Source organism: Engystomops pustulosus, chromosome 6 (assembly GCF_040894005.1).
Source record: "Engystomops pustulosus chromosome 6, aEngPut4.maternal, whole genome shotgun sequence".
NCBI classification, from domain to species: Eukaryota; Metazoa; Chordata; class Amphibia; order Anura; family Leptodactylidae; genus Engystomops; species Engystomops pustulosus.
The window spans coordinates 129,834,978-129,851,583 of NC_092416.1; the positions used below are offsets into that span (position 1 = coordinate 129,834,978).

General features: G+C 39.3%; 1 protein-coding gene across 6 annotated transcripts in view; it reads right to left on the reverse strand.

The window, feature by feature from the left end:
• Positions 1-7,875: 7,875 nt before the first annotated feature.
• The window catches only part of FAM217B (family with sequence similarity 217 member B), a 39,812-nt gene continuing 31,081 nt past the window's right edge, over positions 7,876-16,606 (reverse strand). For 5 of the 6 annotated variants that reach the window (XM_072111004.1, XM_072111003.1, XM_072111000.1 and 2 more), the window contains one exon: positions 7,876-10,609. In XM_072111004.1, the coding sequence (XP_071967105.1) occupies positions 9,487-10,575 (1,089 nt within the window). In that variant the 5' untranslated portion in view covers positions 10,576-10,609 and the 3' untranslated portion in view covers positions 7,876-9,486. Of the gene's footprint in view, positions 10,610-13,463; positions 13,516-16,606 lie in introns of those variants that run through there. The other variant, XR_011847745.1, reaches the window with a different exon arrangement.

Sequence of the window (16,606 nt, forward strand, 5' to 3'; positions counted from 1 at the left end):
AATTCTAAAATTTAAAAAAAATATATACTATAAATTACAAAAAAGCATTTTTGTTCCACTTTTATCCCCAAATAAAACTAAAAATGAAAAAAAAAATTACTTTTATTATGTTTTAACTAGGCCTATGTGTCCACCCAAAAACACAGCAAAAATTGAAGGTAGCACACAAAAAGCAAAAAAAGTTATGGCCCTTCATCTGCCCTGTACGAATATTTGTGTCCTTTAATGAACTGGTCATTAAAGGGGTTGTATGGCCACGGACACTGACATCCACAATGTGCATTTGCCAAAGTGTTGGCAATCACAAATTTAATGTCATTAACAATTTCTGCTCATTAGTTAGCTAATCAAAACGTGTTTATGCGTACTGGTCTCTCTGGTAATGGCCAGGGGACTTTAGTTGCTTAAGCCTCTCTTTCTGCAGTGCTGCCGCTTGCACTCGCCTGTGCGTGTATGTGCAGATGTGTTCCGCACACATGCTGGTTCATGGCGCTTGCACATATCAGTGTGTACGGGGCCGCACTGTCCTTCAGAAGAGGAACCAAGCAGCCAATTGAGGAAGTTTGTAGAATGGGTGCTCCATGGGAGCAGGGGTATCCTGGAAATTCATGCGTAGCGCGGCGGCCATCTTTTGTCTTCATTTCATGCCACCAGCATTAAAAGGTAAAAATAGTTTTAAAAAACAAAAAAATGGGTAAATGAAAAAGGGAACATCTAATAGAAATTTTTAATTTTGGCATAGAATGGTCTGATAACCCCTTTAAAGCCTTTTCGGGCCACTTTAAGGGGTTAAGGACCATAATGTCAACAACTTGTTATGGAATAGAGCTGCAAAGTTTGAGCACATATAAAAGTCAGATTTATCTAAGGTGTCTGGTGCTGAATGATAAATCTGCCATGGTAAAGACTGTCTAATCGTACTTTGCACCTCCAATTAGAAGTCTTAAATTATGCCAGCAAACTGCGCCAACATTCTGGCATATAAGCATCATTTTTGCCAAACTGACTTTTTCCCACAAGGTAACACATCCTTTTTGTCGTACTAGTTGTAAAAAAATTCAAAAACAAGGTCTTAAACCCTTGATAAATTTGGTGCAAGTATAGCAAAACAGTGGCTAAACATTCCCCTTGAGTAGACATATTGCAGATATTTTAAGAAGCTGTGGTCTATTCTGGAACAAACATTTCTAAAATATTAAGTAACTCCATACTCCCCCTTACACGAAGTCCAGGAATTTGAACGACTTCTTACGTAAAAAGTTATTGATATGATACAGACTCTAGTTATAAGGGTGCTTCCCTTGCCTCGGGTGCTACAACTGTAACAACATGCAGAAAGGTGATTCCTCTATTCACCCAAGGACAGGGAGGAGATTTAGTATATGATAAAACTGTTTTTATTGCATGGATGAGATTATTTAATTTCTTTTAATGTCAGGGTGAATTTTTAAGTGAATTAGCTCATATAATTGTACAGGAAATTAATTTAAATACTGCATATTTAATTTCATAAATACACAGTATGTGTAGCAGCAGCATTATTATAGGTCATGGATATATATGACCTATATGCACATGCCCTGTGCAGATGGCACGTAAACATACTTGATGATATCTCCTGAAGTGTGGCACCCAGAAGTACAATTTTTGGATTGTGTTTCTAGTTGTAATGGAACCCGAGCTATCCACGGGTAAAGTTACAGTAAAAAGTGTGTTTTTCAATCTCAATTGCCAACTGCATCTCTAACATTAGATATCTTCAGTTTGGTTTCACCTAGGAACACAATTCTGATATTGTAATAAAAGGGGAGACTCCTCTTCAATAGAATTTTGTTTCTAGGTGCCAGGGTTCAGGACATATGACCATTTGAAGTGAGCCTCTCACCAGCCTGTCAGACAAAGGTAGAAAGACAGAAGACACACTGCAAAAAATCTGATAATTTTTTTTTAATTGAAGATTCCCCCCTTTCTTCCCAAAAAAATACAAACAAAAGAAGACTGTCACAGACAGTAAACGCGTGCATTGCATCAGATGTACATTACATCACCTGGCATATTACAATATTATGTTTATGCAATATCATGTCATACACTCTATTGAGTAGTGATACAGCAACAAAAAAACAACTTAAGGCTCAACCCCCTGTTTTTGTAATCTGACTTGCGTCGCTTTATATGGTTATAACTTTTGAACCCTGTTACTTATTAAAACGATTCTGAGATCTTTTTTTCCTCACGTTGTACTTCATTTTAGAGGTAAATTTTGGCTGAGTTTTGTGTTTACAAAAAAAAAAGATGAATCTTTTGCAAAATTTGCCATTTTTCGAAATTCGAAATCATTGCATTTTCAGGTGGATAGATTTACCACCTAAATAAGCTTCTGAATAACATTTCCCTTATGTCTACTTTACATTTTCACAATTTTTGAAATGTCTGGATAATTTATTTTCATGTTACGTGGCTTACAAAACAAATATCGATTTTCAGTATTTTTAAGAAATGTTATATTTTGGTGCTAAATACAGTTTTGAATTTAATTTTACATATTTAACAACAAAAAAAACCTTTTAATGAACCCATTTTCAAATCTTCACCCATCAAACTATCAGAAAGTTTTTAGGAAGATTGTTAACCTCTTCTTGATAGTAATTAAATCAAAATGGAGGTAAAATTCAGAATTGTTGGTTATACATTGATTTAGTCCTAAAATTTACACATTTCCAAAACATAAAAAGAGAAAACCAATATTAAAAATTGTTATGCAATTTCTCCCGAGGACAGAGATCACCCACGTGTGGCCATTACTTGTTTTATGGGTGCACAGCGAGACACAGAAGAGAAGGTCCGCCCTGCAGCTGCCAGGATTTTTTTTGTTACTGGGGCCATGTGACGGCATTTTTTTCCGCGGGATCAGATGCTTTTTCCAGTGTTACCATTTTGGGGTTGGTATCGCCTATCGTTGAGTAGAAAAGCATCAATTCTGTTTTTTCAGGACATGTTGTACTTTGCAACAGTATAATTCTGGAGTACATATATCCTTTGATCATTTTTTATTGCATTTTTTTGTGGGATGAAGTATGTAAAATTCATGATTTTTGGTGGGTGTTTAGGTTTTTCAACAACATTCATCGGGCGGGTTCACTAATTATTTGCTTTTTTTATTCTACTGGTTGTTCGGATGCGGTGATAAGTGGGGTTTGTGTTCTCATTTAGACGTTTTTTGGGCTTGTGGGCATTTTTATTGATTTATTTTTATTAAACAATATTTTTAACACTTTTTTTTAGTTCCACCTTGGGACATGAACAAGCAATCTGATTGCTTGTTCATAATAATACCCAACAATACTGATGTATTGCAGGGTATTAGCTGTGTCAGCCTCTGTACTTGCAGAGGCTGACTCTGTGCCTTTAAGATGATGTCATAGATGCCTGATCAGACCACAGGGCTGCCAGGGGAGCGATCGGCGCCCCCCGAAAATGATGCAGGGGGGGGAGGGGGCAGACTGCAGCATTTAACATGTTAAACACCTGCAATTGGAGCCCACTCCAACCGCAGGTGTTACACTAGGTTGTCGGCTGTTAGTTACAGCTGACACCCCATGTATCCCGATGCTGGTTCGGCTCGAATTTAAACTGATCCGGCATCAGCTCTGCGTCTGATATATTGGACGCTGAGCGTTAAGTCACTGCGATCAGCGTCCGATAAATCGGACGCAGAACGCGAAGGGGTTTAGCACACCCAATAGACATGCCAGAGATTGAGTATACTGTGTGTATTGGATCTAGGACAGATTTCCATAGGGCTTCCAGATCTCTACATTCCCACATCATATGAAGTTTACCAGCTGCTTCAGTTCTACACCTAGGACACCCGGAATTAGGTCTGATTCCTATCTGGAATAATAATTGGTTTGTATGCTCTGTGCAGTAGAAGCAAATAGGGCATCCTACGAGCCTGCTAAGAGAGAGAATAGGTACCAGTTCTAAAGCTTCCGTCCACTGCTCATCAGCAATGGGACCCACATCTCTATCCCATTTGGCGCAACATTTCAGCAGAATATCTTTTACGGAATCACTGAGCACTACAGAATAAGAAATTAATTCTCCGGTAGAGTTTCCCATAATACCCTGTTCAATGCGCCCTGTTCCATCCAAACCTGTGCATCATGTGCGTGGCGGAGTTGTAGATACTGGTAGCACCATGAATGGAGCAGCTTAAATTCTGCTCGTAATTAAAAAAAAAAAAAACTTAAACTCTCACTTGTCATGAAAAAAAGGAAAGCTGATGATATGTAAAGCAGTTCCAAAGATATTGTAATTTAAAGAAGAGCATAACAGAATTTACCTCAACATTCGGGCACCAATGACCCTCGGTTACAAAGGGGTTAATTAATCATTGTTACATAGAGGTAGATCTAGGGGCCCGAAGAGCATTGTCCGAATTCAGTCCGAATCAGTCGGTTCGTCCGATGTCTCGCCGCCAGATTTCTGTTGCATGAAAGCCAGCGCAATTGCGCCACAATCCGATCGGGTGCTACACAATCCCTGGTTAAATACCTGTCATAGTGGCGTAAATCCCGAAAATTTTAAAAATCCAACAAAAGTGCAATCTTGCGAATCCTTAGTAAATAAGCCCCATAGTTTTTAATGAAGAAACAATGTGCGGCATAGGAACTTTAAAACTTAAAAGATTAAAATGTGTCAAATATAAACTTTGCTCTGATGTAACAAACTTTCTTGTACTGTTGATTTATGCAAAGTGCTTCATCGTCCACTTACCATTCTCCCTTTGTCATCTGTTATTTACACTGAAAGTACCCCTTAAAGAGAACCCGTCAGGCAAATTAACCCACCAAACGAAATCTATTTTTATAAAATGCCATCAGAAAGCATTGTCTCCAGTCATTGTCCCTCTACATGCCTGTAAACTTAAGTAATCAGATCCTAAAGCTGTATGCAAATGACCTGAGAGATGTCCAATGACTCATTATCATATTCAAGCTGTCCAGCTTATTCATGAGTGGGAGGTACAGCCACACCCCCAGTGCTTGACTGACAGCCTGTATAATAGTGTGAGGTATAATGGTGTAATGGCTCCTCCATGTGTTCCTGTTGCTGGCAGCCACGCCCCTGCAGCCTGTGTGTGTATGAGATCCTCCTATACACAAGACTGACAGCCCGTACAATGGTGTAATGTCTCCGCCATGGGCTTCCTGGTACAGGCAGCCCCTGCAGCCTGTGTGTATAGCAGCTCCAGGCAGCCATGTTATAGCAGAACATGTCAGGTACTTGTGTAGCTGATGTCTGTGTCTCTCACATGTTTACAAAAGAACAGAGCATGTCAGCAGGTAAAGCACAGATACTAGCAATTCTTTACTATACATTACACACAGACATGAGCAGGGGGAGGAGAGGGGAACAAATAATTTTCTCTCTCCTTGTAGATAATAAAGAAAATGATTTTAGAATGAATTAATGTTGGAATTGACTAGATAAAGGCTGTGATGGAATCCTTGTGAGCTGCTCTTTCAGACAGAAATAGTGACAGAGACCTGATGACAGGTGTCCTTTAATTTAGTCTTGTTGGCAGGAGCTTAGCCTCCTCCCAGCAGCTAGGAGGTGACGGCAAACTCACCAAAAATGCCCAGAAATAGCACAATTACTCATGTTCAGTCATTGGGCTACCAAACAATGTAGTTTCTTGAAAGGTTAGGAATGCTTTGATCCGTTAATGTCTACTAATTATTCACCATTAAAGGTATTGAGAATGGATCTTATAGGTTTTGGTAAGAATGACAAGACAGTAACTGTCTTCTGCGGCCTGATATGATATGTTTCATTCTGATCCTTTTTTACACATAAGTGAAAAACTTGTTAATTTTAATGACACTTTTGTAAATCACAGGAGGTACATGCTGTGTAACCATGTCACCACTGAGCTTCTATATACCAACAAATGCTACCAGTGAGGGGAGGTGAATGCTAGACCAGAGGTGAGAATAGAGGAAAGCACAAGCTCTCTTGTTGTTACAGCAGCTCATGTAAATAATACAATTTTTATGGACAAACCTTTTAAGTTTACCTATTTTAGACTACATCAATTAATTTACATACATGTTAATCTCTCCATGTGCTCACCAGAGGTACCCTGACTGTCATTAGGTGCGGAGAGGAGGTAATCAGACCCCTGTTGAGGCCATCTGATGGTTTAGTGGGCCCTGGGTTCCTTCTGATTATTTCATTCATTGAGATCTATGATGTGGCATTTTAATGTTCCCATTATTTACTTGAATGGTGAATAAAACTTTAACTTTTCATGGATAAAAATGATTACTGTGGTTCCTATGACGTTGACTGTATATATTATGCTGCAATTACAGTGACATCTTGTGGCCATATATTAAATTACAGTCTGCATTTTGTATTCTGACTTGCGTCGCTTTATATGGTTATAACTTTTGAACCCTGTTACTTATCAAAGCGATTATGAGTCTGTTTTTTCCTCACATGTTGTACTTCACTAGTGATAAATGTTGGCAGATAAGTTTTGCGTTTATTTATACAAAAAGATAAAAAGGGGGATTAGATGCTTTTTCTAGTGTTATCACTTTGGGGATGCTATCCCCTTTTGTTGAAAATTTAAGAACTGTTTTTGAGGGCAGGAGTACAAATTCTCTACTGGAGTTTTTTTTTTTGGTGTTCACCGTATAGCCTTATAATCTTGTTATCTTTATTGTATGGGTCAATACGATTATGGGGATACCATGGGACATGAACAAGCAAACTTCAATATTTTTTCTTAAATTTTACTATACAGGCGGTCCCCTACTTAAGAACACTCGACTTACATACGACCCATAGTTACAAACGGACCTCTGGATATTGGTAATTTATTGTACTTTAGCCCTAGGCTACAATAAACAGCTGTACCAGTTATCACAGGTGTCTGTAAAGAAGCTTTAGTGTTAATCCTGATTCTTATGACAACCTAACATTTTTAAAATCCAATTGTCACAGAGACCAAAAAAGTTCTGGCTGGGATTACAATGATAAAATATACAGTTCCGTCTTACATACAAACTCAACTTAAGAACAAACCTACAGACCCTATCTTGTATGTAACCTGGGGACTGCCTGTATTTGCCAAATAAAACCCTAATGTGGGGAAAATTTTTTATTTTTTTTGGCTATGGAGCTGGTTGATGGCTTGTTTTTTTGCAGGACATGTTGTACTTTACATCAGTATCATTCTGGAGTACATATGTTTTTTTGATCACTTTTTATTGCATTTTTTTGTGGGAAAAAAATGTGGGGTTTGTGTTATAATTTAGACTTTTTTGTTATATATATCTTTCTATGTTTATGAAGCTTATTGGCATTTTTATTCATTTTTTATTTAAAAATAATTTTTTTACACTTTTTTACTAGTTGTACCATGGGACATGAACAAGCAATCATTTGATTGCTTGTTCATGATAATACCCTGCAATACTGATGTATTGCAGGGTATTAGCTGTTGCCATCTTAGAGGCACTGACTGCAGGCAGCCCTGGGGTCCTGATCGAACATCGGGGCTGCCAGTGGAACAATCGGCACCCCCCCAAGATCGAAGTCACAGCGCTCAGCGTCCAATATAAGACGCAGAGCATTAAGCAGTTAATATTTAAAACTGTTAACTTAAGGTTGTGGGAAAACCCTTCAAGTTCATCTGTCATGGTCTCTACCTCTACCTTACAGAGTCTTACACATGCTCAGCCCTCTCTAGTTCACTGTGGCAGAGATGACCTGTGTCATGTTCTCAAGATAAAAGCAGGTCCCTGGGACAAACATTTATGATATATCCTATGGATAAATATGCTAAATTAAAATATTAAGTTTAGGAGATAAAGAGAAAAAAACTTTTATTGAAAAAAATGAAAACATTCTTCATTTAGCTTTTAGAATTAGGCTGTGGAATCAACGTTTACAGCCCAAAAAAGTAGAGGAATTTCAGAGATCACTTTGATACAGGTTTCAGTCCCAATGATGGAATTTGTAATAAACATATTACTCAATAACTGTGTAAACCTCTCAAAAACAGTTGGCTCTGATATTGAATATGCTCAGATTGGACAACTTTGTTTCCATCATCCTCAACTCAACCCACCATAAAAATATTCTACAACATTGAAGGGAATAAGTGCAAGGCCATAAAGAGGTCATTATTAGGAAGAAGCTATTACATAGATCCAGTGTATGCTACACTAACAATTAGCTGCTGCAGAGCATTTCTTCCTTCCCACTTACTCTCAGGAAAGAGGATTCAGGATATATGCCTGACTAGTGGACAAAGGCATTTTCTCTGCAATGTTTCCTATATATTCACCTGTACCTATTAAATTAAGCAACCTATTGCCACAACTGCCGAGACCAACTTCTTAACTAATTAAAACAAAGGAACCCTTAACTTTTTCATTGATCAGTTCCAAATCTATTGACTATGGTCAACACTTGTTAAAATCCTTGAATTAATTAAATTCTGGTCTGCAAATAAATGTTATTATTTGGTTTAGTTGGTAGGCAGTCAGTTTGACACACTAGCTAATAAAGGGTATTCTAAAAAGCAAAATTGTCATTACAATTTTTTTGCCCCAAATACATACAAACTGAGAATAAAATAGCTTTTGCTGACAATTAAGATTATATGTCCACTGTGTAAGAGGTAGAGGTGTCAGAGTGGAGATCGTGGTTTAAAGGACATCTTCCATCAGATTTACTGATGTTCGATGTCCCAAACTTACTTGCTCTTTACGTCTGCCAAGGGATGACCTCACTTTTTGTATGTTCAAGAGCAGACAGATTATCGTAAAAAAACACTTTATAAAAATATTCAAATGAAAATATGTCCAGCCATTGCGTTGAGTGAAGCCCGAGCCAGGCCTGCCGATTGTGACATCTGACCAGGCTGCTTATGTTGGACAGGCCACAAAGACCAGCACATGACCAATTGTTTGTGGCCCATAAAAAGCACTATAAATCTTAACTCAAAATGAATAACAGAAGCTGAACAGCATTTATACTAATAAGTGGGTAAAACTTTTTTAAACACAAAATAAAAAAAGAAAATGTGAGCAGGGCACAGAATGCAAAATAGTCACTAGGGTCGATATATATAAAAAAACATTCTTTGCCGGTTTTATAAGCGGTCCATTTATCGAAAAAAATATTAAGAGCTTCTGATCTCAGGATTTTGGTGCAGGTTATAGTTATATAGTATGTATGATGTTCCTGCCCAGCTCACTTTTATAAAGTAGCAAGTCGATCACAAAAGGCTAATGAAATTCAGAAAACCGGCATGTGAGGTATAATGTATCAGCATCACTATTGTTTGCAAAACCCTTTTGCTCTAAAAATTTTGAGCTTTTACATGCCACTTTTCTGGATTGCAAGGCATCATAGATTCTGGAGCATTTTTATTAGTAATACCTAGCTGCAGACTGTTTGCTGTTACTTTTTCCGTTCTGATATACAATGTCTGTTTGTGACATGATTATGGACTGACAGGTCACTTTTCCTCATTTTACTGGCTTTTGTCTGCTTTGTGATGCTTTCTGCACTACTAGAAACCACATTTTGCCTTGGAGGTCTAATATTGCCAGCACATTGCATCTTAGGATCACTAATAAAGATGTCTTTTGTTGGCTGCCAGTTTGATGCAGGTTTTTTCTTACATTTTACATCAAGAATTTGTTTAGAGGCAGACGCATTTATCTCCACCATCCCAGAAACCTTTGAGCAGCTTTTTCGCAAAGATGTTGCAGCACAGAGTTCACGGCTAGTAAACCTTCTGTGATAATTTTTATCGTGTCCAGTGCTTGTTTTGTTGGTATTGTCTGAATTAGATAAATATTTACTGGGCAATGGACTGGACCAAGGTTTACATTTTCCTGGAGATTTTCCATTACGACAAGTAGCAGGCACTGTCTGAGGTCTAGACTTTCCTATTTTTGTCTTTTCAGACTGCACAGTCTGCATTTGAAGCCATTCTAACTGGAGAAGACGGTCAACATATCTCTCTAGTGGGGCTGATGCAGTGGACTGTAATGTAGTTTTGCCTTCTTTATTTACAAACGTAGAGACCTGCTGAAGGTCCCATGAGTTATAAGGTGGAGGAAGGAAATCTAAATACTCATATTCTTTAGATTTATGTTCTGCGTATTGACTGAAATATCCAGGGTTGATCTCTTCAGCTCGTAAATTCAGTTTAGGAGGTGTAAGTGGTGATGGTGGAATGGGAACTCTTTCTGAATCTGAAAGGTCACTTGCACTGTCCTCATCTTCTTTTGAGAGCCGCACCGATTCAAAGTCCAGAAATAGCTTTTCCAAAGATTGACTTCTGTAGTGAGAGCAGGTCACATTCTCAGTGGATGAGATATTACTTAGAGCCAATAATGTATTGTGTTGTTCCATAGAATCAGCAGGTTGCAGCAAGATGCTGTCTGATGTGTTGGAAAGATAAAACCTGTTTTCAGGAGGATGGGTGTTATTTGCATGCTGGTTTCCATAAAAACAATCATTTAGTGACTTCTTGTTCATATTTTTCTTTTTTTTAAGAGAAACAAAGCCAGCACTAGAAAAAAATAAAATAAAACATACATTAGAGTGGACAGGTACAAATAGATGAAACAAAATCACTTCATTTACAGATGTTGAAATGATATCCTTATTAGAAAATAAAGGCCCAAAGAATAAAGGGGACACTTTATTCAAAAAAAAAAGTAATAAGAAAATGGTGCAACTATGTTTTTTTTATCAATTTCCCCACAATTGGATTTTTTCCAGCTTCCCAGTACACTGCACAAAATATTGAATGGTGCTGTTAGTTAGAACAACGGGGCACATTTACTTACCTGGTCCCTGCGCGATCCCCCAATCGGAATGTCCGACAAGGATGAAGTCTGCTGCGATTCACTATGAGGGTGCGTCCAATTTCCTTCTTGTGTTACTTCCCCGATCAGATCCGCCGGAGTTCATCTTCTTCTTCCCGGTGTATGTAAGTGCTTGGCTTGCGACACAATTTTGAATGTTAAATTCTGTGCGTTGTCAGAATCCGTCGGATTGTCCGAAGCCGGCGCGATTGCGGCACAATCCGATCGAGTGCGTCACAATCCCCAGCTCGATCCCCGAAAAAAAATCAGAAAACACAACGGAAATGCAGTCGCAGGACCTTAGTAAACAAGCCCCAATCTGTTTAGAAGATCTCTTATACAGCTCTGTACTTGGCAAAATAAAAATGTAATAGAATTTTGAAGGTTAGTAGTTAACTTTTGACGTCAGTGGCTGCAGGTCCCGAGTCTGCAGTCAGAGACACCTGAAGACCCTAGGAAGAAGAGAGATGTGGTTTGTTACTGCTTCTACCTTCTCTGATCCATACAGCATCGCACTGAATGAGCACAAAGCACGGAGGAGCAGCTGTGTGTGTGCATCCCTGTCTCCTAGGGCAGAAGATTTAAAGGGCCAGAATCCTTTCTATTTCAGCCTCTCCTAGCACACCTTGCCGTATTTTCATGCTTAATGGCGTTGCAAAAGCTTTTACCCTTGCCTAGTGTCTGTTTATTGATTTCCCGCTGTGACCTTTTGCTACCTCCTCGACTCTGATCCCGTGCTGCACGTCGTGACCTCCTGCCTGTCCCCGACTACGATTCTGCAAAGTCGCACCTGTGGAACGACCAGGTGGTACCACGCCGCAGCAAGTCCAACCCGCTCTGTGGCGGGCTCTGGTGGAAAACAGGTGCCACTTAAAATTCCGGTCCCAGGTGTCAGCTTACGTCATCATCCGCGGAGGTCCAGTTGGTCCACCACCCTTGGAGCCTGACAGGCGGTCATGTGACCGCCGGGTATAAATGGGTTAACCAGAGCTGCTGGGCCTAATTAGACCCAGTACAGCTCTGATCACAATCCTGTCACAGGTGGTCATTTCCCCAGTAACTGAGGCTCTTATAGATGCCCAACAAAACTTGTAAAAGAAACAAAATAAAGTAAAATTTAAAAAAAAGTGAAAATGTCCCCCAGGGGTCTTTTATGTCCTCATGGGGGACATATAAAGTAAAAAAAAAAAAAAACACACACACACAAAATATTAATCATATTCATAAAAATACAATGACATTTCCCCACTACACTACAAAAAGCATTGCCATAGTCGCCCTGTTTGCCCAAGACTATACATATTATTTATCAAAATGACCGAAACAAAATAGGGAATTCATTACCGTATATACTCTGTGTATAAGCCGAGTTTTTCAGCACAAAAAATGTCAATACTTAATATATATACTTAAAAAATATTTAAAAAATAATAAACTTATATACTCACCCTCCGGTGGCCCCGACGTGCAGCGCTGCTCCCCCGATGTCCGCGTGAGTCCTCTTCTGGCTTCCGCGGCCGTCTTCTTGCTTCTCTAGCGTCATACTAAGCGCCGTCCGCGGGAGAGCAATGGCGGTGCCCGGCACGAAGTTAGAGAAGCAAGAAGACGGCCGCGGAAGCCAGAAGAGGACCCGCGCGGACATCGGGGGAGCAGCGCTGCACGTCGGGGCCACCGGAGGGTGAGTATATAAGTTTTTTTTTTTTTTTAACGCTGGGCAAGCTGTATACTACTGGGGGCTGTGCTGTATACTACTGGGGGCTGTGCTGTATACTACTGGGGGCAGTGCTGTATACTACTGGGGGCTGTGCTGTATACTACTGGGGGCAGGCTGTATACTACTGGGGGCAGTGCTGTATACTACTGGGGGCAGTGCTGTATACTACTGGGGGCAGTGCTGTATACTACTGGGGGCTGTGCTGTATACTACTGGGGGCTGTGCTGTATACTACTGGGGGCAGTGCTGTATACTACAGGGGGCAGGCTGTATACTACTGGGGGCTGTGCTGTATACTACTGGGGGCAGTGCTGTATACTACTGGGGGCAGTGCTGTATACTACTGGGGGCAGTGCTGTATACTACTGGGGGCTGGCTGTATACTACTGGGGGCTGGCTGTATACTACTGGGAGCAGTGCTGTATACTACTGGGGGCTGTGCTGTATACTACTGGGGGCTGTGCTGTATACTACTGGGGGCTGTGCTGTATACTACAGGGGGCAGACTGGCTACATACTGGGGGGGTCTGTGACCAATGCATTTCCCTACCTCGGCTTATACTCGAGTCAATAAGTTTTCCCAGTTTTTGATGGTAAAATTAGGGGTCTTGGCTTATACTCGGGTCGGCTTATACTCGAGTATATACAGTAATTTGAAAATGAAAAAAAAAAGTACATTACAAAAAAGCACCACTATTTTCCACTTTTAACCCCAAGTAAAAATGAAAAAAAAAATGTTTAAACTTGTATTAACTTTTTAACTAGCTCTATGTGTCCCGGAAAAAACACCACAAAAAATATTAAGGTAGCATGCAAAAAAAAAAAAAATGATGGCCTTTAAACCGCCGCTTACGAAAATTTGCTTGGTCATTAGAGCTTTTTCAGGCCACATCACTAAGGAGTTAAAAACAGAAACACAAAAACAAATAAGAGCTGCAGCTTTAACCTCTTGATGTTCATATATATCGGACGCTGAGCTGATGCAGGTTCAGCTCAAGATCTGAGCTGAACCGGTGTCGGGAAACACGGGGTGCCGGCTATAACTAATAGCCGGCACCACAGTGTAACAACCGCGGTCAGAGTGGGCTTCGATCGTGGGTGTTTAACCCATTAAATGCCACAGTCAGCGTGACTGCGGCATTTAACTTGCCTATGGGGGTGTCTCTCCCCCACGATCGCCCTCCCGAACCGTTTTCGGGGGACGCCGATCGGACCCCAGAGATGCCATAGCAACGATCGGCATTTGACGTCATTTTAAAGGCACAGTGTCAGCCTATACATCAGTATTACAGAGTATTATCATGAATCAGCAATCAGATGATTGCTTGTTTATGTCCCATTGTGGAACTAGTAAAAAAAGTAAAAAAAAAAAAATTTTCCAATAAAAAATAAAGTAATAAATCTAAATAATAACACAAACCCCACATATATAGTATCTCTGCGTCCGTAACAACCCATAGAATAAAACTAAATAATTATTGAACCCGCACCATGAACGCCGTAAAAAAAAACTGTTAAAAACCTGCCAAAAATTATTATTTTTTCCTATTGAATCCCACAAAATATGCAATAAAAAGTGATTTAAAAAAAACATATGTACGAATGATACTGTTGCAAAGTACAACATCTCCCGCAAAAAACAACCAGCTCTGTAGCAACAAAAGTTAAAATGTTATGCCACTTGGAAGACGGCAATGCAAACATGATAGAATTTTCCCACATTGGGGTTTTTATTTGGCAAATTTAGTAAAACGTAAGAAAAAATACTTATGTCTGGTATCCCTGTAATCGTATCGACCCATACAATAAAGATAACATGATTATTAGGCAAAACGGTGAACACGAAAAACAAAAAAGGAAAAAATCCAGTACAGAATTGATTATTTTGTACTCCTGCCTTCAAAAAAAAGTTCAAAATTTTCAACAATAGGGGATACCAACCCCAAAATGGTAACACTGGAAAAAGCATCTCATACTGCAAAAAAAATGCCCATGGCCCCAATAACGAAAAAGCGAAAATTTTATAGCCTACAAAAGGGGCCAATGAGGAAACTAAAATCCTGACAGCTCCAGGTCCCTCCTTCCCTTCTGTGCCTCACTGTGCGCCCATAAAACAGGTAACAGACACATGTGGGGGATCTCTGAACTCTGGGGAAATTGCAGAACAAATTGTATGGTGGGTTTTCTATTTTTATCTTTTGAAAATGTGTAAATTTTATGGCTAAATGAACATATAACCGGCAAAATTTGACAATTCTAAATTTCACCTCCATTTTGATTTCATTACTATGAAGATCTCAAGGGGTTAACAATCTTCCTAAAAGCTCTTTCTGATAATTTAAGGGGTGCACATTTGAAAATGGGTTGATGCTAAACGGTATTTATCCCCAAAATAGTCAATTCTGAAAATACGGAAAATTGTTATTCGATTTGTAAGCCGCGCAACATCAAAATAAATTATCCAGACATTTTAAAAATTATGAAAATGTAAAGTAGACATATGGGAAATGTTATTCAGCAATTTATTTAGGTGGTAAATCTAGTTGCCTGAAAACGCAATGATTTCGAATTTCAACAATTGCAAATTCTTCAAAAAATTCATAAATTTTTTTTTTTGTAAATAAACCGCAAAACTTATCAGCCAAAATTTACCACTAAAATGAAGTACAACATGTGGGGAAAAACATTCTCAGAATCGTTTTGATAAGTTACAGTGTTCAAAAGTTATAACCATATAAAGTGACGCAAGTCAGAATCCAAAAAATCAGGCTGAGCCTTAAGCTTTAACCCCTTTGTGTCTAAGTCATTTTAGACCTTTAGGACCAGGCCTTTTGATTTTTAAAATTTGCCCTGTGTCATTATAGGAGGTTATAACTTCGTGACACTTTAACATATCCAGAGGATTTTGAGATTGTTTTATCGTCACACATTGTACTTCAAAGGAATAGAAAAATTTTGATGATATCTTTTGTGTGTAGTTGTGAAAAAAATAGAAATTTGGCAAAAATTTCTACAAATTATTCATCTTCGAAGTTCAAAATTTTCTGCTTTTCAGGCAGATAGTCATAGCACCCAAGTAACTTTATAACTAACAATTCAAAAAATGTCTGCTTTATGTTGGCATAGGGTTGAAAGCATCCTCTCTCTTTTCTAGGTTGTTAGGAGGTTCAGAATTTTGGGTCCAATTTTTCTCATTTTTATGAAAATCGCCAAAACCCTTATTTAGAGACACCTCCTCAGCTTTAAGTGACTTTGAGAAGCCTAAACAGCAGTAAAACCCCATAAATCATGCCATTTTAGAAACTAAAACCCCCAATGTGTAAAAAATCAACTTTAAGAAGTGTGTTAACCCTTTACATGCTTCACAGGGGTTAAAACAAAATGGAGGTGTAATTTACAAGCTGTCATTTTTTTTAGACAATATATTAATTTTGGCCAAAAATTAGAACCATTACAAAGTAGTAAATGAAAAAAAAAAACTACACAAAGTTTGATACCCAATTTCTCCCGAGTATGAGGATGCCCCATATGTGGTGGTGACCGGGCATAGGAGGGAAGCTGCACCATTCAGAGCAGATCTGCATTGTCGCATTCTGCATAGGCTGACAGATGCACTGTTAGATCGTGCACAGTGCACGATCCTAACAGGCAGCTATTATAGGCAGCCCTGGTGTCCTTATCGGATCTCAGGGTTGCCATGGTAACGATCGGCACCTGCGCGGAGGGTGCCGATTGTCGGCCCGATGCATCATAGACGCTGCAGTCACTATGGCCGCGTCGTCTAGAGGGTTATAAAGCTTCTGAGCACGGGCGATCGCTATGATGTGATTCTATGTCAAGGTGCGGGAACGACCCGCATCCCATGACGTAGAATCATGTCAAGGTGCGGAAAGGGGTTAAACTGGCCGAGTTCTTAAGGAGTTAAAAGGTCAAACAATAATTACTCCCCACAAAGGCTCCTGATAAGCTGGCAGTTGACTGCAAA